The following is a 26,995-nucleotide window of genomic DNA, read 5'->3' on the forward strand; positions in this document are numbered from 1 at the left end:
GCCGTAGCTATTAGAACAAATACCGTCCGGAGGAGAACGGAAGTGACGTCACCTCCGTGAGACGGCGCTCCGTGCCACTGGCAGAGTCTCCCCCCTCGCCTGACGTAAGACGCTCGGCTGCGCGCATTGGGTAGGAGGCCGAGAGACGCCGGTGGCGGGTGGATTTGAAATTGGGACGGGAGGAAGAAAAAGTTGCGGCGGCCGTAACGACAACAGTGAGTGGGTGGCCCCGGCGCGTGCGGCCCCGGCCAACGGGTGGCAGGGAGCCTTTAGGGATGGCGGGGCGGTCTGGCCGGGGCCTCTCGCTCAAGTTCTCTCCCGCTCTGCAGGCGTCGTTGCTGGTAGCTCCCGCTCCCTGGCGGGGCCAGGGCAGAGTCCCTAGGGGCGGCCCGGTTCCTCAGGATTAGGGTTGCCAACCCTCCAGGATTGGCCTGGAGTCTCCTGGAATTGGCATCGAACTGCTGGTGACTATTGAAAGCAAGCCAGGAGACTTAAGTGGGTATTTTAAGAAAACAGCATTGCGTCGTGTTGAGGGGACCTCCAGAATAGCTTCAGTCAGAGTTGGCAACCCTACTCAGGACCGCTCTGCCTGTGAGAGAAGGAGGTGGGGGCGTGTGTCACGTGGAGCCCCTGCCCCGCCTGCCAGGGGCACGGACAGGCCTTACTGCCAACTAGCTAGTCCGAAGGCACCACTGTACTCCTCCCACCTCCCCCCATACACACGCACACACCCCAGTAGGGCAGGCCTGCCCTGCACTAGCTATGCAGGCCTTGTGGGGCTGGGGAGGGTGTTGCGGGTAAAACCAACAGGTGCCTGGGTTGGCCTGGATTTTGCAGCTGTCTCCGTCCAAAGCGCACGGGCTGCAGCAAAGAGATCGCCCAGGGGAAAGGGTTAATCTCAGTGCAATATATTAAAGTGGGGTGCACGTCCTCCACTGAGCCAAAAGGCTGGTGTATACATTGTCTCTTCGGCGATAGCGGACTTGGTAATTTCTGGAAGTGTCCAATGACAGGGTCTGGATATTGCAAGGGAATGCTCTTTGAGGGGGGCTTGAAGGTTGGGGTGCACCTAATGTTAAAGTAAGGATAGGATTACCAGAGTCCTGAGAAGAGTGCCTGAGTTGTTGAAAGGCTGGTGTTGCAGTGGAGCTGATGTCTGTCTATAATCTCATCCCCTCACAAACCCACCCCAGGGAACTTCTACATGCTTCCCAAGATGCATCTGCCTGGGTTTCCTGCTTGTATATCATATGTGGGTGTGGTATTCCTTCTGAAGCAATATCGGGACTTCTAGAACCTGTCTTTAAACCATACAAAGGGCAAGTTTCCTCCAAGATTCAATGGACTTTCTCCGGGAACTTTGCAACTTTAACAGTTTCCCTCAGAACACTATATTTACCACCATGGATGTCACCTCCCTATACACCAACATCCCTCACCATGACGGCATTTCTGCCTGCCTCAAATATCTAAAAGACAGATGGCAAAACACACACATCCATCCCATCGCAAAACTCATCCATTTCATTCTCCATAACAACATTACATTCGATGACACACACTTTGTCCAAACCATGGGAACAGACAGTGGCTCCCCAATATGTCACCCTCTTCATGGGCCACCTCAAGGAAGAATTTCTGGAAAAATGCATCATGAAATCAATGGTATACCTGAGATGCATCGATGTTTTCATCATCTAGACAGACAACCTAAATTCCCTCATAGATTTCCACCACAACTTCAACAGCCACTTTCCATACATCACTCTCTCTCTACAACACTCACATATCAGCATCAACTTGCTGGACATCATGGTTATCTCCATCAATGGAACCCTACAGATAACTATATATAAGAAATCCATGGATCACCAGATTTAACTTCACAGATCCAGTATCTACCCCAGACGTGTCAAAAATCTTGTATCTACACCTAAGCAAGAATATGCTGGGGGGGGCAGGGAACTGGGATACACACCTTAACCCACTTAAAATCTCCTTCACCAAACAAAGACACTGCACCAGAGAAGTAGATCACATCATGGAATGGGCCACCCAAATAGCCTGAGAGAACCTGCTTCAATTCAGAAATAATAACCCCACTGACCGCACATGCCTAGTTGTCACCTAGCACCCCATACTGGAACCTCTATGAAACATCATCAAACAACTATAACCCATACTTGATGGGGACCACATCCTGAACGATTTCTTTCTGGAACTCCCTTTTCTGGTCTTCAGACACTCCCCCCAACCTTGCCATGCTCATGAGAAGCAACCTCCCTACAGACTAGGACCTACCAAGTCAAAGCAACCCAGACCCTGCCAGAATAACAGATAAAAAACTTGCAGACATAACTCCCCTACTACAATGATCAATCACCATTCTCACCCATAACATATCTTTCAAGATCCATATGTCCTACAAAAAGAAAAGGAGTACTTTTCGAATGCATCCGATGAAGTGAGCTGTAGCTCACGAAAGCTTATGCTCAAATAAATGTGTTAGTCTCTAAGGTGCCACAAGTCCTCCTTTTCTTTTTGCGAATACAGACTAACACGGCTGCTACTCTGAAATATGTCCTACAGATGCCTATCACAATATGTGGTGTACTTCATCCAGTGCATCAAATGCCCCAACAACAACAATATGGGTGAAACTAGGCAATCACTACACTCTCAAATTAACTCTCTCAGAAAAATAAGAGAAAAATACCCTATCACCCATAGGTGAATACTTTTCACAAAGCAGTCAATCCATATCTGATCTCTCAGTCCTCATCCCCAGAGGAAACCTGCACAACACCTTGAAAAGATGAGCTTGGGAGTTTAAATTCATAACTCTGCTAGATACCAAAAAAATCATAGATTCATTAGATACTGGTTTTATGTTTCATTACAACCTTCCGTAATCCAATAAACCTCTTTTGACTTATGGCTGCAGAAGTGTTAACTGTCCACTTCATTTTAAATGGTCTCTTGCAACATGTGTTAACTCTTCATGCTAAACAATCTATTCCTCTTTATATTCTGCTGTGACACTCAGATTAATTTTCCCTGACCTGAAGAAGAGCTCTGGGTAGATCAAAAACTTTTCTCTTTCACCAGCGGAAGTTGGTCTAATAAAAGATATTACCTCACCCACCTTGTCTCTCTAATATCCTGGAACTAACACTGCATATAACACTGGTGAAATAGTTCCTTTAAATGTTTAATGCTGTTATTAGTGGCCTTCAGAGTTAGAGCATCACTAAGGTGAATCGGGCAGGTCATCCCTTTCATAAAGCTTTTGTTTCAGTCTCTATCTGCAGTTCTCAGACAGTATACATTTGGGAGGCTTACTTACTATTTCTTTTATTATACAAAACTTCAATTTCTTCGGGAATGATAGGGCCATCAGATAATTGCTGGTCCAAGATACCAACCCACCCTAGTTCAATCCAGCCTCTGCACATATTGGCTGTGATGTTACAAGAAGGATGATGTTCCTTGACACTGTGACTTTCCTCTAATACCAACATAATTTGCCTTGTAGTTTAATCACAATGCGGCGCAGCTCGAGTACCACTGGTAGCAGTGGTCGACAATCCATGATGCCTCTGAGAGTGCAGGATACCAACAAGATGGGTCTTCAGACACCACAGGCGTAAGTGTCACTGATCAAGTCATTCAGAGTGGATTTTCACAAAGTTAATTGTTAATCCCATTGGGTTAAGCATGTCTAAGTCTCTGTAGGGTCAGATCCATAAACAACAAGTTGTGTGATGGTGTTAACTTTAATGCCATAATTTATGTGTGCATGCAAATATGGTCAATGTAGGATACTTTGGGAGCTAAAACTTTAATTTCCTGGCTTTCATGTGACTAAAATGTCATATTTTAACTTTTTTTGTTGTTGCATTATCAAGTACAGAACATCTGGCAGCAGTGGTTTTATACAAGTGGCAGTCTCCAAACAATATATTTAATTGGTCAGCAGCACCAAGAAGCTGTAATTCTAAAATGCTTAGTCTAGCTCAGGGTGGATAAAAATTGGTGCTTTTTTAAAAAAAAAAAAAATCTGATTTTTTAAAATTTAAGTACAGGTTTATTTTTTAAAAATCAGTTTTAAATTATCAATCTGTGCTAATGCCTTAATTTATTATACTCTATTACAATCATTTAAATTAAATGCAAAAAATAATTCTAAGCAATATGTGTTTGTTGCCAGTTTTTAAAGAATGTTCCACCAGTTCTGTGGTTTGTCACTGGGTAAATACCCGGAACCAGTGCTTGTTGAAGTAGCAGTTGCCTTTTCTGCAGGTGCACTGTAGAGAGAATGTTTTCTTCATTTCAGTTTATTCAACTAGTTCAGCATTAAGAAACCAGATGGGCACTGAACCCAGAAAGCTTGTCTTCCTTTCCCAATCTAAAAATAAAAGCTTGGCGTGAGAGGATCTCTATTAGTTCTAAAATCTTGCAGGACACAGTGACCAGAAACAATCAATTCAATTCATTAACTACAGATAATACTTCCTTTTTTAATAAGTCAGTTTTAAACGCAAATCATGTTAATATTTTTTGATGTGTTTTTTTTCTTGTATACCCAGCATATTTAAAGTGGTTTTATTTAATAAAAAAGTGAATGCCGGTTTTGTGCATTTTAAACTGAATTTGAATTTACACCCAAGTAGACCTTGACACATATTGCAAGTACAAAGTTCATCTAATAAATATCATTCACCATTTCTAACATAATAAAAAATGTCAAATTTAAGAATCTGAGTAAATGTACCTAAAGCTATATAATTGCATAAATAAATGTATATAGGCATTTTGTATCCTCCTGGTAACAAAAAGCAGCAGCATATTTATTGTAAAGGTTATATTTAGTTGTAAATCAGTATGTTTTCATGGTTACCAATCAATGAAAATCAGCCTTTCTTTAGGACAGTAATTAAAAAGTACAAATGCAAAACACAATTAAAATCAATGATTTAAACTGAGGTTTGCTGTTTTAAATCATGATTAAATCGGTGACACAAATCCATACACCCTGGTCTAACTTGCCTTCTGCTATGAATATGTGCTGTAGTTTTCTTAAGTGAGCATAAAGGTGAACTTATTGTAATATCAGTAATTTACACAAACCTTTTTTTTAAGGCAAGACAGAACAACCTTTGGGAAGCTGAGTATGAGTAAACCTGCATCTGGTACCTCAGAAAGAAAAGTCAGCTTCTTTGGTAAAAGGTATTGATGACAGGGCTCTGTGCAGTAAATTTAAAAAGCTGTTCAATTACTTTTTAAAGATTTCTGCAATTTATGTTTTCCCTAGAAAGATTTCTGTGGGGGAAGAATGGATTTGGGGCACTTTGGAGCAGGAGCAGCTTCATAGCTCTATCTCTCCTCACAAGGGTCGAGCAATACAGAGATCATGCACCTGTGCAGATCACTGACCTCCCCTCAGAAGCCACAGCAAGGGGAGAGGCAATGGGAAAAGTCTTTAGTGGGCTGTACTGCTCTGCTCCCACATGAATTTTTTTCTCAGTTAGACCTGAGTTGGGGATAATAAGGTAGAGCAGGGGTTGGCAACCTTTTAGAAGTGGTGTGCCAAGTCTTCATTTATTCACTTTAATTTAAGGTTTCGCATGCCAATAATACATTTTAACGTTTTTTAGAAGGTCTCTCTCTATAAGTCTATATATTATATAACTATAAACTATTGTCGTATGTAAACAAGGTTTTCAAAATGTTTAAGAAGCTTCATTTAAAATTAAATGTAAAATGCTGATCTTACACCGCTGGCCCGCTCAGCCCCCTGCCGGCCTGGGGTTCCGTTCACCTAGGCCGGCAACAGGCTGAGTAGGGCCTGCGGCCAGGACCCCAGACCAGCAGTAGGCTGAGCGGCTCAGCCCGCAGCCAGTCTGGGGTACCGTCCGCCAGCTCCTGCCAGCCAAGATCCCGGCTGCCAGCCCCGCTCAGCCCACTGCCGGTCTGGGGTCCCGGAACTGTCCACATAGAGTAGGTGCGTGGCAGACAGCAGAGTGCCATTAAAAATTGCTCGTGTGCCGTCTTTGGCACGCATGCCATAGGTTGCCGACCCCTGAGCTAGAGGATGGGGACCACCAAAAACTTCCGTGATAGGATGAAGGTAAGGAAGATGAGAATTTATATTTTAAATCTAAGGATAAGGTTTATATCTGTTTGTTTTGGCTATTAGTCCAATTAACTGTTGTTATTCAACTAGTATTAAAACTAAGGCTTTGTCTAACTGGAGACATTGACTAGCATAGATAATGCAGAATAACTTATTCTGCAATAACTATTTCAGAATAACTCCGTGTGGATAACCTGTTCCAGAATACAAATGACACAGCAGAGTAATTATTCTTTAATAAAAGTGATTAAGTGAATAAAAGTAAATAAGCTTAAGAACACTACGGTTATGGTCTACAGGTATCTAAACTTTTTGTTTCTAGAACTAGTGGTCCTGGAGGTTCACGTAACAGTCAGTATGGTGTGTTTGGTACAGAAAAGATCAAGGATCCCAGGCCACTTCATGACAAGGCATTCATCCAGCAGTGTATCCGACAGCTCTGTGAGGTATTTTGCTATTTTCTTTAAATGTTTGGTTTAAATCATAAATGGGGTTAATCAAAATCTACCTTTTTCCTTTGCCTCAAACCTAGCTTTTGTCTAGAATCTACCTACATACACTAGTAATATGCATGTGTCTTTTCTCAGTTTCTTGTAGAGAATGGTTATGCCCATAATGTCTCCATGAAATCACTCCAATCTCCATCTGTTAAGGACTTCCTAAAGATCTTCACTTTTATCTATGGCTTCCTGTGCCCTTACGAGCTTCCTGATTCTAAGTTTGAAGAGGAAATCCCCAGAATCTTTAAAGAGCTTGGGTATGCATCAGGAATTCATTCTTGTCAATTTCTTAATGTAAAAGGGCATGGTAAAACTTAAAATTGTGTAGTTTAAACTCCCTCCCCAGTATTGTTGTTGGTCCTGTTTGTTTTGTTTAGGAGGTAGCTTGTTGAATGTAGAGGGTTTTTTGGGGTGTGTTTCACTCAAGCTGGACAATTAGCTGTTGTAATGGTAATCTTAGGTGTTGCTTGGAAATAGTAGTAGGTCCAACATTTTCAAAAAATCTTAAATGTTGGTAGTCTCCAAATTTCCAACTTCATGAGGAAGTGTGAATTGCATTTAACTCATCCTGTGAGGTGCCTTGTGCTGGTAGCAAGGTGATGATTACCCTCAGTTCATATTGATATCTTTGAGTCAAGCATGCTCACCATGTCAAATACGCGAGGTTTTTGGTTTCTGTTATCTAGTGGAAATTTTGAAAAGAAGGGTGCTCTCTAATGGCCTTTCTTTGTGATACTGAGAAACTGACTATTTTACTAGAGACCAGGTAACCAGAATACAATCCTGGGTAGCTGTCAAAACATGGTAACGATTCTTGTAATGAAAAGACTGTTTGAGAAACTTGTCTCCAGAGCTGGAAGATGGATTTAAATAATTCATTTTTTTTAAAAACTGAATCTGGGTGTTTAAAGAACATTTGCATTTAAAACACTTTGGCACACTTTACCAGCAAAACGTTTTTAGCTCATTGCCCTATAAATCTAAACTAATTTTGCGTACTGCAATCCAAAATCAGAAGAAATTGTGCACTTTTCCACACATTGAATTTCAGAAGATTTCCAAACTGTGTCTGTAGTTAGCAATGCAACATCCAGGTGTTATATATTTATGAACTTACTCAGTAACTTGCATGTCAAATTTGGTCAGATTACAGATGTTGTTTTATTTAGCTCCCAGCACTGTAAGTTCAACCTAGGAGCTGAAAACTATGCTATTTCTGCCTCATAATATGATCTTAAGTTCACAACCACTTTTGAAAGCCAGTCTTGCATTTAGAGAGCCCCAGAAGTGAGAATTTCATTTAGTGGGGACTTGGGTGCTCTTCCTCTGTTTCTCTTGGCCACTTGGTTAGGAGTGGATGGGCTTCAGACCTGCCTGCACCATTACCACATCCCACAGTGAGGGAGAAGATAGGTCAGTACTTCACATGTTGGAATTCTTTTTTCCTTCCTCACCTCATCACCCTCCCTTCCAGGCCTCTCTGTCTCCTTTCCTAGCACCTATTTAAATAGCTCCCTCTCCTGCCTTCTAGCACTGATGTGCATGTCTCTCTCCTCAAAATAGCCTAAAAAGGAGAAAGGGGAGAATCATTCCGAGTGGGGAGATGTCAGGTGGGAGGCAGAGCAGCAGAGGAGAGTCAAGATCAAGAGTTGCCCCCAGCACCAGACTAAAAAGAGGGAAAAAGGGAGGGATGTGTCTTGCAATCTGGTGAGCAAATGGGAGTTGTGGGAATAGTCTGAAGACATCCCTTCTGGCTCCAGCACTACCCTGGTCTATGCAACAAACCGCCACCTCCTCACTCCAAGAAGACATTAAACTCCTGTCATCACCAGCTGAAATATTCTGCTTTTGGAACTTAGCTGTTTCTATTTTACATCATGCATTAAAAAAAAAATCTATTTTGCTCTTCTGTAGCTGCTCTGTAGAAGCACATCCTTGCTTTTATTGGTAAGGTTCACCTCAAGGTGTATGTAAGAATGCCATTTTGTGTAGTCAGGGTATTTTTACCAGAACAAAACTTTTATTTGAAAAATGCTCTGATTCTTTTTCATTGTAGGTATCCCTTTGCATTGTCAAAAAGCTCTATATACACAGTGGGGGCTCCACACACCTGGCCTCAGATTGTAGCAGCTTTGGTTTGGCTAATCGATTGTGTCAAGGTACTATCTGACTTCACTGAGCAGAATAACTTTGTTTTCATGTATGGAGTGTTGTTGTAGGGTAGAATGTTAGAGGTATCTTAAGTGACTTTTGAAGTAGCCTAAACACTACAATAAGAAAGCAAAAAAAAAAAATTGCCAGATGACATTGTTAGTGATGATGTAACATAAGAGCTAGACTTTAGCCTTATTTTTATAATGCTATATCATATGACTTGATTTTAATTTTATATTTACACTTCTTGTTAAGCTAACTTGTGATGTTGATTAATACCTACACTAAAACAAGGTACCTACATGTAAGTAAAAATGAAATATATGAACACTTAAAAAAGTCTAGACTCAGTTCAAAGGGGGTATGTAAGATAGGGCTTGAAAAATCCACTTGCTTCTGAGAAACTTCCCTTTTGCTCCTGTTGACCTTGGCCATCTACTTCAGTTTATTAAATTTAAACTGTAAGGGTGGGATTTTCAATATGCAGGACACCTGTCCCACAATGGGATGTGTATGCCTGTGTCTTGAGCACTCTTGAAAAGCCAACCCTAAAACTTCCAGTATTTATGGCTGCAAAGATACATTTGGCTTACATTCAGAAGGTTAAATGATACAATTTTGTTATATGGAGTCTCCAGACAGTTCTTTTGCCTCTCTTGCGAGACTTAGCTTGGCAACATAACAGCAAAATTAAACTAACAAAACTTGGTATTTTCACTGCTGCTATTTAGAAACCACCTCCAAAAAAGGAGATACTGGTCCAGTGATGCTAATTCTGCATCCATGGACTTTTTCTTAAAATTAATGTGATACTGTAATCCAGCAACTGGTAGAGGTCTTCACAGACTGCATTCTCTGGAGTACTATTAACTTCATATGCCATTAATTCCCCTTCTAGTTGTATTCTGCCATGAGGGAAAACACACCCTTTGATGAAGGACAGACCTGGGAAGGAGAAACAGAAGATGGCATTGTACATCATAAGGTACCAAAATAATTTACCAGTGACTATAGTAACTGATCATCTAGAGCAGTGGTCCCCACAATTTTCAGGGTCGTGTCTCCCCTACCCACTACCCCCTCGAGCCAGGGCTGGCATGGCTGTGGTTCGGGGGGGGGGGGGGGGCAACAAGGGTAAAAGGGGCTGAGGCTGGAGGCAGGTCTGGGGCCAGGAACAGGACTGAGGCTGGGGGTAGGAGTGAGGACTGGGGCCGGGTGCAGAGGTGCAGCTGGACTACGGTTGAGGGCCGAGGCTTGGGATGGGGCTGGAAGCCGGGATCCTGGCTGGGGGCAGGGCCAGAGCAGAGCTAGAGTGGAGCTGGACGGGGTGGCGCTCCCTCTCTTCCCCCTGGCCCCACTACGCCCCCCTTGAATGTTTTTCCACCCCTAAGGGGGCACGCCCCACAGTTTGGGGACCTCTGACCTAGATTCTGAAGTATACTGTCATAAGACAATGTGTATAACTTAAGCTAGTTTAATTCGGCTTTCAGTTTTCTTGGTCAGTCTTACATCTTTAATGCTATTTTTCACAAAATCATAAATACAATGTAAATTAGCTTAAGAAAGTAACAGTTTGTACTACTGTCTCCTTATTTTTTTAAAATTGTAAGATTGTACTACGTTATGTCTGCAGCACAAGCTTTATTGTATTTTCTCGATTATTGGCTGGACTGTTTACCTCAACCCAAATTAATTTTTAAAATAAAATAAATTTCTTAGGAAAGGCACTCATCCTCCTTTTGTCTGGGCACTGGTAAATTACAGCTAAAACTACTTCCCTGAATGTGGATTAACACCAGATTAATAGTCTAAGTGTTCCACTTCAGGATGGAAACTGTTTGTTAAATTAAAATAGGAATCCTTTGTTTTTATGATTCTGTCACACAGTGCTTCTGCTCCTCAGGAGGGGTGGGGAGGAGAGAAGAGAGGATTGTCATCCTGCTTTTCATTTTCCTCTCTTGGCAAAGTCTAAAAGATTTCCTCTATTTGGAACTTGATTCTTTTCTTATTAAATTGCAATACTGTTATGAACAGTAACTCCATTTAAAAAAGGTAGGGTTTCTTTCTTATGGGGGTGACGTTTCACAGGATTGTGCGGCACCTCACCACCATCTGCCCTTAGCATGAAGTAGTCTTGTCTGTGCCTTATGTAGATCGGTTCCCTGACTCCATCATCCTTTGGCAACACAAGCACTGCCTTCCAGGCCTCCCTAGGCCTCAATTTCTTTGCATAGGTTAGCAATAGGCACATGCCAACCCCCAAGTCTTTCAAGTATCCCTCTGGAGTGTCCAGCTCCTATTCCACTGAACACTCACAGAACTCTGAGATTCACTGCTCCCAAGGGAATAGTACACACCATTTTACTAGTTTTAATTCAGGATTACCTGCCTTCCCACTTAACCCACAGCACTCAGATATATGTATAGGAAAAACCAGAATAAGTTTGTTCTCTGATCATAAAGATTCAAATGGTAGTAAGAATATTGGAAATATGGTTACACACAAAACAAAATCATAACAGTCTTTCTAGACCTAAACCTAATTCACAGGACGGTCTCTTTCTGCTGTGGGAGAGCTTACCCTAAGTCCTTTTTAAGAATTTTCAGCCAGGATGGCTGAGATCTCCCTTTTATAAAATCAAGCCCACTGGCAGCTTGACTTCACAGATTAAAAGATGACAGGGTGTGTCTCTGCATCCCCAAATATACCAGACCAAACCTTTGATTTTTTTTCACCTGAAAACAGGGTTCCTCATCCACCCTGCTTCTCCATTCCCTTCCACTCCCCACAACTGTCCATCCCCATTAGGGTTGCCAACCCTTCAGAGTTGTCCTAGAGACTTCAGGAATTAAAGATTAATCTTTAATTAAAGATTGTCATGTGATGAAACCTCCCGGAATACATCCAATCAAAATTGGCAACCCTAATCCTCATTTACCTCTTCCTGTTAATTCTCTTCTAAAGTCTCCATAAGTTCTTCATTAGCATTTGAATCAGTATGCTAATAGACTTCTATTGTGAGATACTGGATACTGAATGGTCCACCAGGGAGATAAGTGTCTCCCATCTTCTATCTGGAGAAGTTTGTCTCCAGGCACTGTATCCTTGAGTGATCTGCCTTTAACTACCAGACCTATACAACATAATTTTCAGCATATATTCATAATTCCTCACATATTTCCTGTATGTACATCTGTCAATGATTATGATGACCAGTGGACTGGCTTTCATTAGAGACCTTCCATGAAATTCTTTTGGTGAACCCAGGGGATCCCTTTATCCCGGGCCCTCTGCCAGTTGGCATCAAGAGGTCCTTTAGTCACAAATGTTGCCAGTTCAGATCTTCATTTTTACATTAAAACTGAGTAAAACTTTTTTCTAGCTGCTAGCCCTACAACCTAACCCCAGATCTAAAAACCAAGCTTCATTCTTTCCTCCTCTTATCATCAGTAATAAAAGTTCTGCTCTGAGTTAAAGCTATGCAGTACTTTTCAGTGGGGTTGCACAGTTTGACAGAGGGCATAATTGGTCCTATAGAATTGTTATTAGCAGTGATGTACAAGCAAGAAAGAACCTTGGATGAATTTTGGATCCTGGGGTGAGGTTGCAGGGCTGGCAGTTGCAATGGAAAAAACTGTTTAAAATATAAAACCTCTGTAAACTGAACAAATATGAGCTGGAGTTAACGTACAAACAAAAGACACACAATACCACTTTCAGTTGCTCTTGAGAGAACTGCAGTTTAAAATTGCTAACCGATTACAATCTTTGGGGATTCCTGGATTACATGGACACCCTCCCCAACAATACAGGCTACATCATCCCTCATACATCTTATTTTTAAAACAGACAAAACCACCAAAAAATAGACTTTTTTGTCCGCACTTACCTCTGCAAATACCACGTCAGCTTCCTCCCTTCTCCTTTGCATCTAAATTCAATTGAATACACAATCTATTCTTTCTGTCTTTAATTCCCTTAAATCCAGTTCTGCTGCACCATTTAAATGTCTTATCAAGGTCACCAAAGACCTCATAGCCACACCAAAAAGCTGCTTGCCTAGACTCCTCTTTTGTTAATGTGGTTGATTACTCCTCCCACTTGGATTCACTCTTATATGGGTTTTCTCTTCATGCTTTGCTCTCCATGCTCACTTCTTGTTTTTTCCCAAATTTCTTGAGCATTTTGGTTGATGACTATTACTCCTGCTCCTCTCCCTCTTCAGCTCAAACTGAACTCATCCTTTTGCCTCTAATTTTTCCTCTTCCCCATTATGTACCATTGAATCCTCATCCATTCTGCCTCATTTACTGTACACCTTGCTGGTTTCTCTCTTTGCTCTCCTCCAGGCCATGCAGAATGCTGCTTCAAAAAAATTTCCCCTCATGCCTCTGATGTACCATATAAGTCCCTATTTAAATCCTTTCATTTGCTATCTGAAAGTCAAGTTTTTGGACCTTGCCTTCAAACTTCTGAACTCTGCTCTGGCTTACATCACTTTATTTTCATCCTGTTCTTGTTTTCACTCCATTGCCTCTTACCATGCTTTTTGTATTCTTCTGCATTCTCATCTTTGTACCTTCTTTTTTATACTTAGAATAGTTTCTTTCCTATGCACCATATAGTTATGCTATCTTCATTCAAACTATTTAAAAATATCCTAACAGGATTAAAACAAACAGTTCTAAGAGTTAATGGTCATCTGATCAGTTGGTGTATAGTAAGTATGAACTGTATTCTGTTTTTTAATTTAGAATGTAAATCCCTTGGGCCAGACCCCATCTGTCTGTATTGTAAAGAGTTGAGCACATGGACAGTGCTTAGTAAATAAACTGATAACAAATCTTTTTGATTAAAATGTTCAGTTTAATTCCACTTGCGGGATGGAACTGGATATCCAGATGCTTAGAAGCTTTTGGCTTTCCTTTATGCAAGTTTTTTAAATTGTATTTTCAGCTCTTTATGGACTACACTGTAAAGTGCTATGAGCACTTCATGAAGGGTGGAGACACTTTTGAGGCGTTTGATGCAGAAGTGCAGTCAAAGCTAAGTAAGTTTTGTGTGTGTGTGTCGGGGGGGGGGAGGAGTTAGTCTATATTTGGCCATAAATTGTTTCAATTAAAAGTGAAATTCTTCTCTGTAAAGTGCCTAGTTGTAACTAAAAGGTTGATTCCATATTTCTCTCTTGTTTGCAAATTAGATATGAAAATAAAAGGATGGATTTTTTCCCCCCTCCAAACTGCCAACCATGCAAACTCAGCCTGGGCTCTGAGAGTCAGATGAGGTTGTCTTCATCTTATGTATCATCCCCAGTAATACAGGCTGGTCACCCTATGCCCTCAGCAATACTCGTGCAATCCTGTGTTATCAGTGGTGTTGTATGGGTGTAAGTTATTGGAATGCATTATGCAATGCTGTTGATGCACAGATGAAATAGCATTTGCTGCTCATTCTTACCTCTGGCTCAGCAGGGCTGACAAATAAAAGGCAATACAAAGTTCCTTTTCTCACTAAAAGATGCAGATGTGACTGAATACATATAGACAGCAGATCAGATGAGTAAGAAGGTTCCACTTCTGCAGTCTCTTTTCAGGGCCTGTATGGTTCCACACTGTATTGCAGAGCTTCTCAAACTGACCTGTGAAGTACTTGCTGATGGTCTGCAGAGTGTTGGCAAGTTGTATGGTGCAGCTCCCTGTTTTCACCTGCTTCTACAGGCATCCAACAGAGAGCCTGTCGAAACCGCTGAAAACAAGGAGACAACCTCACTCAGTCCCTCAGTGGCTGCTGTTTACATAGGAGCCACTCTCAGACTAGAGCCACCAATAGGACTGGAGTTGCCTGCTAATGGAGCCATTAGTAGGAGAGGAGACATGAGTTATCAGTGAGAGGGGAAAGTTCAAAAGGAAAGAGAACCAGGCAGCTGTCCAGCATGTGCAAGGAGCAAGGGAAGGGACAAATCAAATTGTTGGGAGGCACCTGGGAGGAAAAGAAGAGAATCATTGTTAGAGGAGCAGAGTGAGTAAGTGACCATTTCCCCCCACATTTATCACAGTTTTTACATAAGTAACATATTGCACAGTCACAAATGGGGCTATACTTGGGAAGTTTTGAGAGACTTGGTTCATTAGGTGAACATTCTACTACAATTATGTGTAGTAATCATTTCAAAAAGTTTGAGAATCCCTGTTTACTGGAACTCGCCACATGGTAGAGCTTCTGCATATATCTGACATAGGCAAGAACTGACTTGGATTAATTTTATATTTATTTTTTTTGTCTATGTTCTAGATTGTGTGATAAGAATTAAATAAAAATTATAACCTTTTGATAAGTGTGTCTATTCAAAGCCTGGGTGTCTGGTGTGCTATAATAAAAGCAACTGCATTGGTATTATGCAGTATGGATGTTGATGTTTTACGAGAGCAGTCTAACCTTTTTTTGTTTCCTTGCAGAGGATTTGTTTAATGTAGATGAATTCCAGGTGGAGGCTCTAGCAGCAGAAAATAAAAGGTTGCAAGAAGAGATTGCAAGACTAGAAAAAGAAAGGGAAAGTGAGCCGGTTAGTAAATATACCCAAATAAGTGAAGGGGAGCTGTTTTTTAACTTGATTTATATTGATATTCCGGGTCCCCGCTCACATTCCTTGGAAATAATTTTCCATAGCAAAGCATTGATAACACAACAGTAAGACGGGCAAACTGATGTGGCTATTTCATGCTAGAATAAAATGTAAATATTCCTTCAGATGTTCCAAGTGACTCACGCTGGCCCTGGATATCATTTGCTCTATATCAATGCAATATAAAACATTTTATTGGGAAGGCTTGAGTCACAGTTGGGTATTGTAGATACTTTCAAATAATGGAAGACTCTGCAATGTTCACAGTTTAGCCAATGTAATTCTAAGCACTGTTTATCCAACAGGATTTCTCTCCAAGGACTTAATATCCAGAGGGTTTTGGGGGGAGAAGAGTATGGGACAAGTGGCAGCAACTTATCAAAATGTTTGTTTTGTAAGAAAGCATTGCGTATTTGAAAAGTCAGTTTAAGTATTTTAAATATATATAATATACTGAAATATAAATTGGCTCAGTAGCTAGGAAACTGGGAAACTGAGACTACAGTAACTCCTCACTTAATGTTGTATCAGAGGGATAGCCGTGTTAGTCTGGATCTGTAAAAGCGGCAAAGAGTCCTGTGGCACCTTATAGACTAACAGACATATTGGAGCATAAGCTTTCGTGGGTGAATACCCACTTTGTTGGATGCATGTAGTGGAAATTTTCAGAGGCAGGTATAAATATGCAAGCAAGAATCAGGCTAGGGATAACGAAGTTGGTTCAATCAGGGAGGATGAGGACCAGATCAGCCACACCATCACCGGTTCATTCACCTGCACGTCCACCAACATAGTCTACGCCATCATGTGCCAGCCATGCCCCTCTGCTATGTACATTGGCCAAACTGGGCAGTCCCTACGTAAGAGGATAAATGGACACAAATCAGAGATTAGGAATGGCAGTGTATAAAAACCTATAGCAGAACGTTTCAATCTCCCTGGACACACAATAGCAGATTTAAAGGTAGCCATCCTGCAGCAAAAAAACTTCAGGACCAGACTTCAATAAAAAACTGCTGAGCTTCAGTTCATTTGCAAATTTGACACAATCAGCTCAGGATTAAACAAAGACTGTCAATGGCTAGCCAACTACAAAAGCAGTTTCTCCTCCCTTGGTGTTCACACTTCAACTGCTAGAAGAGGGCTTCATCCTCCCTGATTGAGCTAACCTCATTATCCCTAGCCTGATTCTTGCTTGCATATTTATACCTGCCTCTGGAAATTTCCACGACATACATCTGACGAAGTGGGTATTCACTCACGAAAGCTTATGCTCCCATACGTCTGTTAGTCTATAAGGTGCCAGAGGACTCTTTGCCGCTTTAACGTTGTAATTATGTTCCTGAAAAATGCTACTTTAAGCGAAACAATGTTAAGCGAATGCAATTTCCCCATAAGAATTATTGTAAATAGGTTCCAGGGAAATTTTTTTCGCCAGACAAAAGACTATATTTTATATTTTTTTATATATATATACACACACACAATATAAGTTTTTTTTTTTTAAACAATTTAATACAGAACACAGCAATGATGATTGTGAAGCTTGATTGAGGTGGTGGAGTCAAAGGGTAGAAGAGGAATATTTCCCAGGGAACGCCTTACTGCTAAATGATGAACTAGCACTAAGCTGAGCCCTCAAGGGTTAACACGTTGTTAATGTAGAGCGTGAGGCTACAAGGCAGCACAAATGGAGGGAGGGGTGACAGCATGGCAGACAGAGACACACACCATGTATGAGAGAGAGAGAGACGTGTATTGCCCCTTTAAGTATGCTGACTCCACTCTAAGTACACTGCCTTTTTAAGTAGATCAGCAAGTTGAGACAGCAGCTGCTGCCAGCAAGCTCCCTGACCCCTGTCCTGCCATGTCCCATCCCTTCACCCCCCCCCACCGCACGCTCTGTGTGAATGGCCCAATGGTATCCCCCTCCTCCCTGCTCCTTTACCCCCTGACATTAGCACACCCCCTCACCTCCCCTCACAGCAAGCAGTAGGCTCCTGGGAGCAGCTCCAAGGCAGAGGGCAGGAGCAGCACATGGCAGTGGGGGGAGGGACAGTTGAACTGCCTGGCAACTGATAGCCTGCTGGGTGGCTGCTACACTGGGAATTTAGGGGGGTTGCCGATCCACCCTGGTTCCAAGCCCCTGCCCCCCTCCCCCCCCACCCCACCCTCCCGCGGCTAGCTCCAATGGGCTACTCTTTCTGCAAGCAGTGGACAAAGCAGGTGGCTGCCAAACAACGTTATAAGGGAGCATTGCGCAACTTTAAATGAGCATGTTCCCTAATTGATCAGCAAGGTAATAAGGAAACAACATTAACCGGGAGGACTTTAAGTGAGGAGTTTCTGTACTTCTCCTGTTCAAAATGTGCTTGTTTTACTGTTGTCCCCTCTCCCCTGTTTCCACCATCTGTTGTGTCTTGTCATAACCCTAAATTGCAAGTTCTCTGAGGTGGAACTAGCTTATTGCTTGTTGTTCAGTGCCTAGCACTACTGGGCCCTTATCCTTGATACAGGCTTCTAAGTGTTGTTGTGATACAAACAAAAGTATCAGAGGCTTTTGGATTGAAATGTTTGAGGTTAATAAAGCTGTTGGGAATGCCTAAGGCTTTGGGCAAGTTAAGTCAACTGCTAAAAAGAGGGAGCGAGTATAAAGGAAAACTTCATCAGCCTAACAAAGCTTCTTGTCGTCACGGCACAGTCCTGCGTAGAAAGTAAAAATGATTTTATTTCTACAAATTCTCTAAGTGAGAGGTTGGTGTTTTTTTTTTCCCCCTCCCTTCTCCTCGCCACAAAAGGATCGTTTAGTGTCATTGAAAAAACTGAAATCTTCTTTGCAAGCAGATGTTCAGAAATATCAGGCTTACATGGTTAATCTGGAGTCTCATGCAACCATCCTTGACCAGAAAGTGAAAGGAATTAATGGGGAACTTGAAACAGCAGGTGAGGAAGAAGCACTGTTCACAAATGGTCGACCATGCTAAAAACAACTTAGTTCAGCTTTAAGAGTGTGAAATATTTATTGTGCATATCATGATCCTACAGAGAAACTTTCCTACATAGATTCCTAACAAAACAGATTTTATTAGATTTGTAGCCACTCTATAGGCTCTGAAGAGGGTGTGGTGAGGAAATGGCAAGTGAGTGATTATTTCCCAGACCAATGTATGCATCACTTTTAAAAAATGCATAGGCTGATAATTAAGAACCTATTAGTTGATCCTGATTTTTTTATTTATTTATTTCAACATCTAGAACACAGGTTCTCAAATTGGTGGTCATGAAGTTATTACACGCTTTTAATTTGTAAGGATAGCTGCACTCAGAGGTTTGTTGTGTGAAAGGAGACACCAGTACAAAAAGCTTGAGAACACTGGTCTAGAGTTAGGTTTACTTCAAAACTGAGTGAAAGCATCCCTATGTTGTTTGTAAAGCATTTGGGGATCCTTTTTATACAAAAATAATCCTTCTAAATGTAAGATTCTATTATTAATTTTAGTGTATATTTAGTGATTTCCTTTCCATATTAATATTTAATTGGCAAAACATCTGATTCTAACTTGTTTTAACTAGAAATTGCCCAAACTTCTGAAACAATCACCTTTTCTTTTGCTAAAAGTTATAGTATTGCTGAATTAGGTCACATTAGAGATGTTAGCTCCAGGGCTCAGAAAGATACATCAGGTATTAAATTAGGAAACTTTTAAGAAAGCAAAGTATGAACTAATATGGAGTAGTTATAATGCTTACACAGCCATTAACTAGTCTGAGTTTCTAATAGATCTAAAAAAACATTTTGTAAATTCAGAAATGGAAGTTGAAGCGATGAAGCAGGAGAATGCACGCCTCCAGCACATCTTTGATAACCAGAAGTACTCAGTTGCAGACATTGAGAGAATAAATCATGAAAGGGATGAACTGCAGCAAACCATCAACAAGCTGACCAAGGAACTGGAGGCAGAAGAACACCAATTATGGAATGAAGAGATGAAATATGCTAAAGGAAAAGAGGCGGTATGTGAAAGCACTACTATCTGAGAGAGGCAATTGTCAGTTTGCATCCTTAAAACTTAATTCAAGATTAGTCAAAAACTGAAATTTAAGACACTACTGCCAATTAGTTTCCTAAATTAATTTAACAATAGCAGTAATGTGTCTTATCATTTTTAATCTGTTAAAAGTGTCTGTATTTATTCTTATCTTGAACAAACACTTTTGTTCTTGCCCACCTCTCCTTTCAAGTGGAGTGGAAATGTCTTTGTGATGCATAATGATTTGTGCATCATCTATGGGATAGCAGGTATGCACCGCTGTCAACCACTGATGTTGATGCAGAAAGGCAGTTTTCAAAGTTGCTGGCTGTCTAACTCACTTTCTTGGAATTAAATATCCCTAATGTAATTTATGCCATTTTAGCACTTTAATTTGCATCAATATTTCTCTGAGCTTTTAAGACCAAACTCATCCCTCAATTCCACTGAATTCAGCCCTGCTGAAAGTATGAGTTTGGCCCTTAGTATTCTAATTTAAAATGGCAGTTTTTTAAAGTTGCTGCTTGTTGGGCAAAGCACACCAAAAAAAAATAATTCTGCTCAAACACTGTATAACTTTACATGGCACTTGCTTATAGCTGTAAAATTCAGAGCTAATGCGAAATAAAAACAAAATAGATGTTGCACTGTTGCTAAGTATTCAGGATCAGGAAACAGGCCAATTTTGAAACTCTCTAGGTAAGTAATCATTAAAATAACTTGCTAGGCCATACAATTGTGTATGTGCAGTGTCCATAACTCTTGCTCCCTACGTTAGAAGCATTGCAGTTATGACAGATGTTTGCCTTTTTTTGGAGCCTTACAAACTACTCATAAGTATCCATCTCCTAGCTTTGAGAGTCAGTACCCAAGTGAAAACTGGAGAGTAGTTATACTTCATGATGAGAAAATACAATAAGTCAAATAAGGAAACTGTTCAATCTCACTTGTATACATTATGAAACTTCTGAGAGCCAATCTACAAGACTCGCAGTGGTTAAACCAAAAACGCTAATTGGTAAGTTAACAAAACCTAGAACTCTTGCATTTCCAAGAAGTGTGTGCGCTCATGGAGCAATTGGGCACTCTTTTACTCATAGTAAGAACAATGAGCTTGCTGCAAGGCTTTGGAGTTGGATGCATGCTTGGAATTTCTGTTAATTTTTGGCTTTTCCCTCTCCTCTCTCCCCCCGCAACCGAACAGATCGAAACACAACTGGCAGAGTATCACAAGCTGGCTCGAAAACTGAAACTAATCCCAATAAGTGCAGAGAATTCTAAAGGCCATGACTTTGAGATTAAATTTAATCCTGAAGCAGGACCAAACTGTCTAGTCAAATACAGAACTCATATTCATGTAAGTGGACACCATTGTGTTTAAAAGACTGATAATTTTATTGCTGCTTCACTCCTAGGAACAGAGTTAGTACTTCATTTATAAGCAACTTTGTTAGGAAGTTTTAAACTACCCTTTATGTAACGTCAGTACAGTGCTTTGAGATGTACTGACGGGAATGGCAAAAGGAAATAAATGGTAAAGTATAGATGGTCTAAGTAAAAAAAAAAAAAAAAAAAAAAGGTGTATAAGGGGTGGTGGGAGTGGTAAGTCATTTTGGGAGGGAGGGGAGAAACTAACATCACTTTCAGGGTGTTTTTTTTTTCTTTTTGTCTCTCACACCACCCCAAGTCATCTTTTTTGCTTATAAAGTGGCTTGGTTGAAAGCTTGAGTCTTGCTGAAGAGGTTCCAGATGCCCATCCTTTGAAGTTTTAAATTGTGGTGGGGCTTTTCACTGAGCAATAATGGTTTTGTTCAATTCTAAATTATTGTAAATTCTGGAGGTTTCTGGGACAATTTCCTTATTGCAACACGCACCGCTTCTTAAATGGCTATTTCTTTTGTATGTGCATTTCAGGCTCCCCTTATGGAGCTCATAAATAGGACAGAAGAAGAAATTAGAAAAGCTACCCACAAGAAAATGGGTTTAGAGGATACATTGGAACAGGTGAGCTACACATGCTTATGGTGTCTCGATATTAAGCTTTGCTAGACCATTACCAACACTTGACCACTTACATATTATAAAAACATTTTATTTTTATTTTTTTTTATTCTGGTAGTGCCCAAAGGCCTTTGCCAGGGTCAGTCCATCCCCCACCCCATATTGTACTAGGCACAGTACGAAACAAAGGTACCTATGGTCCATGCCTCAAAGATGCAAAAGTGATTAACAGAAGAGAAAGTTGGGTGGTCAAGGGTAACAAAAATAAGATGCAGTCACATAAGTTTGCAGAAATATTGGAAAGCTTTTTCTTTTTAGACAAATAAATAAGTAAAATGAGCTTTCTCAGACTTCTGCCCAACCTAGCCATCACTAACTGACTGATATCTTGTAGGTTTCAGAGTAGAACTGGGCCTAGCAGGTACCTGAAGATGGATTAGTTTGGGGAAGGTATTCCATGTTTAGAGGTTGTTGATTAATATGATAGCCAATTGATTTTGACTATATTTGCAGTTGGATATTAAAAATGCTCAAGAACCCAAATAACAAAGCTCAGCCAATTTGTCTATATACAAAACAGTTTGCTACAATACAAAAGGAAGACATACATACACCTCCTGAGAACAACTCTTTTTTTTCTCTCAGCATGATTATCACACAATAGGTGTGCTTCAAAGATACAGCCCCAAGACCACTTACATTTATATCATGGCTGTTTACCAGTTAAAAAGTACTTTACTTTATACATCACCTAAGATCCAACTCACCAGTTCCTTAACTTCTTGTCCTATACCTTTCCTTATCTTTGTTTTGGATACTATATTCCAAGACAGTTGCCTGTGAAAGTACCTCTATTGGGACCTAGAACAAATGTATCTTGACTTTGACAGGCTTCCTATTTTCTAATGAGTTTCTGAACTCAGCTTTGCAAAGTGTTATGGGATACTTGACATGCGTGAACAGAATTGTGGAAAGAATAGTATAATACATTCAGTTACTATAACTTCCCAACACATATATATATAATGTATATGAATACTGAAGGCATAATATCCATTAATGTGGTGTATACTACACATAATATATATGTATTAGCTAACAGGAGCAGCATTTAAAAAAAAAGTGTAGACCTGTCTGGAGGAGGAGCCAATAAATGAGCATTCAAAACTGGTACTGCATCAGATAGAAGAATTGTTCTTGAAATTTCTGATGAAATAACATGCTGCTAAGTTTGCTGCCACTTTAAGAAGCACTTTTAATAGGACACCTATTACAAAATTCTCTTGTTCAGGAAATGTTTTGTACACAGAAAATATGGCTTGTCAAAGTTTATATTAGTTTTCTAATAGTTATTCATATTAAGAATATTAAGACCTGTTTTTGAAGTAGCTTATTTTCACCTCTTCCCCCAACCTCCATCCCCACTTAATCAGAGGTAATACTGAAGGCAAAGGGTACAATTCTCTCTGTATACATAGTTTGTGTCACTAACAATTATTCCTTACACTGGTACATAATAGGAGTTGATCTAAGTATTCATCTTTGGGAGTTGAAATAAGAATTATGGGGGGATGTGGCTTCTATGTATATATTTTCTGTGAAGGTGGAAAGTACTCAAAATTGCAGGTTGGAATTTTTGAAGGACTACTGCTGGACTTTTTTAACCAACTGTGTACTTTCAGGTGAACACAATGGTATTAGAAAAGAAAAGCAGTGTTAAAATGCTTAAGGAAGAGGCCCAGAAGCTGGATGACCTTTACCACCAGAAGCTTAAGGTAGGCACTATTTATAAACTGAGACAAATTCAATGGGGGATTTGGATAGTGAGAATCGAAAGTTGTGTTCTGACTGGCCATTTGAGTCTTATTGGTGCTGTCACAGTCATAAACAAACTCTACATAATTGAGACTTCAGCGCTGAAGAAAGTCTTGATCTAACATCCAGTAGAACATGTTTGGTAACAAAAAAGAGCCCTCCTGTTGACTGAGTGGTCCCCTTAACATCCCCATTACTGCTTTGGCACCTGTCACCTTGTATAGCAACCCCTTCTCTTATGTTTGTTCTTGCCCTGAGAACTATATTTCTGAGAAAGAGTGATGCACAGGAAAAAATGCTACTTCAAAATAAGCTAGTGTTAATGTTAGAGGTGTAGATTTGAAAGAGTTAGTAGAGCTGTAAACCACAAAAAGGGTCTGCATTACTTGGCTACTGATGCACTAATTAGGAGTTGAAGGCAGCTGACCATCACACTCTTGCCTCACAACACACCTAAACTCGGCTATTGATACTATGCTATTAGAGTAAGCCCTGGTCTACACTGGGGTGGGGGGGAATCGATCTAAGTTAAGCAACTTCAGCTACGTTATTCACGTTTGTGAATAACGTAGCTGAAGTCGACTGACTTAGATCGACTTACCGTGGTGTCTTCACCACGTTGAGTCGACTGCTGCTGCTCCCCCATCAACTCTGCCTGCACCTCTCGCGGCGGTGAAATACAGGAGTCGATGGGAGAGCGCTCAGGGGTCAATTTATTGTGCCAGATAAATCGACCCCTGCTGGATTGATCGCTGCCCGCCAATCCGGCGGGTAGTGTAGACATACCCCCAGGCAACAAAATATTTAACAGCTGTGATATTGGTAATAATACTTATTTATATAACTTTCAAAACACTATACAAACATTAGAAAGACTATCAACAATTTTTGAGCAGAAGTATGACTTATCTGCTATTATGAGTAACATTTAAGTTTACTAGAACTGAAAGCTCTGGAGTGCGGGAATTCTTTTTGTTGGTTTTGTGCATTTGATAGCACTATGTGTATTGCCAACTTCACTCTTTCCCTGCATATAGTCAGTCTTTCGCCTGTTTTGTTTGAGCCTTTCACAGAGGAACAGGGGAAAGAAAAACTTAAAAATGGATATTCTTGTAAAATCACAAAAATGTGCAGGAGTAATCAGGATCCCAGAGTACTCCCACTGTGAGAGAGGTGAATACTATTGCCTATCTTAATTCTTCAAATAACTTGGGGGGGGGGGCGGGCTGGCTGGCTGGCTGTTAGACTTGGAAGGGAAGGCTGGAGCAACCCAAGCGTTGAAGGGTGGAGTGGGAGTTGTACTCCAGAGTAGTACAAAGGGACCCCCTTGAACTCTCTCATTTGGTTTCCAAATAAGCTGCAGCATAGCATTACAAGTGTGTTGATTTACTAATTCTAATATGAGTATTGGTAGGAAATTGAGAGAGAACAATTTGTCTCTTAAAAATAAAAAATAGAAATACTAACTTACGTGTTACCATTACAGGAAGCAGAAGAGAAAGAGAGAAAATGTGCAACTGAGCTGGAATTATTGGAGAAGCATAAACACTTACTTGAGAGTGGAATCAATGAAGGCTTCAGTGAAGCTATGAACGAGTTGCATGATGTTCAGCGGCAGTAAGTCCAACAACAGCTAGGGATTGGTTTTTGACATATATTGCACAGGTCACTGAGTGTTAAGTTTTAACCTGTCTAGCATTATATGATGATATTTTTATAGTTCCTTAAGTGAGTAAGTACCCATTTCAGTTATTTTTCATGAGACTCAATATCATTACCCTCCTTCTGCAAGCTTAGAGCTATAAAATATTTTCCCTCCACAGTAAATGTGCTTTGCCAGGATATTTAACCAGTTTGCCCCATAGTTGTGTTCAGTTGTCTTCCAGTGTACCTTCATATGATGTATTTGGTTATAGTGAGAGTGTAAATCCATCAGAGTTCAGTAAAGACATACTTGAGTGCAGTAATTCATCCAGAAAAATCCAGGAAAGCTGTATTTTGATAGACAGGATTTTCTCTGTTGTTCTTCTTTTCCTTGTGATCCTTTACTTTTTATTGACCAGCATAAAAATTATCCTTGTTTTTCAAAGTTACGTTTAAGAAAACAAGTCTGATCTAATTCAAATAAATTATCCCATAAAAAGTTGTATTACTCTGATGAACCATCAGCCAGAGTAAAGTGATTCTGTTTCCACTGTTGTTCAACTTGTATAATTAAGGAAAGGGTTTTTTATTCTTTAGATACCAGGTTGTTATGCAGATGACAACAGAAGAGAGTAGGAAAGTGGGTGATAATTTGAACCGACTGTTGGAAGTGATTGCTACTCATGTAGTATCAGTAGAGGTAAGTCAAACTTGTTGCTGTCTAAAATGAAATCCTTCTGAACGTGGGACTTTCCGAAGGATAACTGCATTTGTATTAAAGAGTTTGCTCCTTTGAATAAAATACCAATCATAGCATCTATAGTCCTGTTAAAAAGAGCTTGGAGCTTCTGATAATAAAGTTGATGAGTTTAATCCTTTGTTCAGTAGAAGTCAGGAATGGCAGCTGAAATTTAGTAGTCCTTCCTTGTCCATTTTAATCTTCCTCCCTCCTCCTCCTGTGTCTCCCTCAGAATAGAATGATTTAAAATATTTCACATTTAGAAGTTGAGATTACTCAAAACACATGCAGCTCGCAAATCCCAAATACTTAAGAAGAAACCATCGTTCAACATTATTAGAGAAAGCAATAGTTTAACTAGTTTGCTGTAACTCTCTTTCAGAAATACCTGGGTGAGCAGAATGTAAAGGTTGATAGAGACTTTGAAGAATTCATGTCAGAAGATTTATTGGCAAACTTAAGAGAGATCCTAGACAACTATAAAAAGAAGGCTGATGCAGTGTAATTCTCAAAAAGGATGAAGAAGATAAAAATTTTGAATTTGCAGAGCTCTAGAGGCATCCGTCCTTCAATGTAGGCATCACCTGTCAGAGATTTCCTTGTTAGCTGAATTGCTGTTATGTTTCATAGACTCTTTTACAAATGTACATAGCTTCCTTTTAGTTTTTAGTATGTGCATCATTCTATAAAACAAATTAAGAGGTTAATCAAATTATTTGCAAATAAAGTAATGGATTTGTTTTTACTTTCTTTGTTATCCATTTATGCAACTATGGCAAGACACAACCCAGAGAACAAATTTAATTTTAATCCCTCTGTAACTAGTAGGAGGTGTTCACGTTACTTGTGCTCCTCCTAGAAATATTTAATGGGTTTAAGATACAGCGCTACCATTCTGAAAAATGACCTGGAATGGATTTATAGATGGGACATCAAGTCCCACTGCTAAAAGGGACATTGCCAACTTGAAAATCTGCCATCTGAAAACTTTGTATTGACTAATGTTGCAATAAACCTATAAGATTACTAATAACTGAGATGAAAGGGTTTTTTTTCCCATTTTTGTGTTTACTGTGCATTTGACAGTATATAGCAAATTTAACTGTTTCTATTGATGGTGCACATCCTTCCCCATGCCCTGCAAGAGACAGTGTTTTGGTTTTTTAACCAGTGGCAGCAGCAGCACCAAAAGAGAACAGGCAGTAGACAGGGGAGGAGGACTGTGCTTGAGCATGTTTGGTATTGCTCATAGACCTGCTGACACTCAGAGGAAACCACCTGGCAAAGGCTTCACTGTACTTTACAAGCAACTCCTGTCTCAGACCTGACAAACTGATTACACCAGTACCCCT

General features: G+C 40.3%; 1 protein-coding gene across 4 annotated transcripts; it reads left to right on the forward strand.

The window, feature by feature from the left end:
• The first annotated feature begins 16 nt into the window (after nt 1–16).
• Nucleotides 17–26,676, forward strand: NDC80 (NDC80 kinetochore complex component). 4 transcript variants are annotated; one of them, XM_075125295.1, is made up of 17 exons: nt 17–104; nt 3,536–3,646; nt 5,143–5,229; nt 6,459–6,582; nt 6,724–6,893; nt 8,693–8,795; nt 9,689–9,775; nt 13,748–13,841; nt 15,247–15,353; nt 18,212–18,356; nt 19,222–19,427; nt 20,649–20,801; nt 21,359–21,448; nt 23,128–23,220; nt 24,747–24,877; nt 25,502–25,604; nt 26,026–26,676. In XM_075125295.1, the coding sequence occupies exons 2-17, from the start codon at nt 3,546–3,548 to the stop codon at nt 26,146–26,148; spliced, it is 1,917 nt and encodes a 638-aa protein (XP_074981396.1). In that variant the 5' UTR covers nt 17–104; nt 3,536–3,545; the 3' UTR covers nt 26,149–26,676. The 4 variants fall into 4 exon arrangements, with proteins under 4 accessions (XP_074981396.1, XP_048696355.2, XP_048696353.2 ...); XM_048840398.2 differs by having other exon boundaries at nt 28–130; XM_048840396.2 differs by lacking the exon at nt 17–104 and adding an exon at nt 105–215.
• The last annotated feature ends 319 nt before the right edge of the window (nt 26,677–26,995 follow it).

Source organism: Caretta caretta, chromosome 2 (genome assembly GCF_965140235.1).
Source record: "Caretta caretta isolate rCarCar2 chromosome 2, rCarCar1.hap1, whole genome shotgun sequence".
NCBI lineage: Eukaryota > Metazoa > Chordata > Testudines > Cheloniidae > Caretta > Caretta caretta.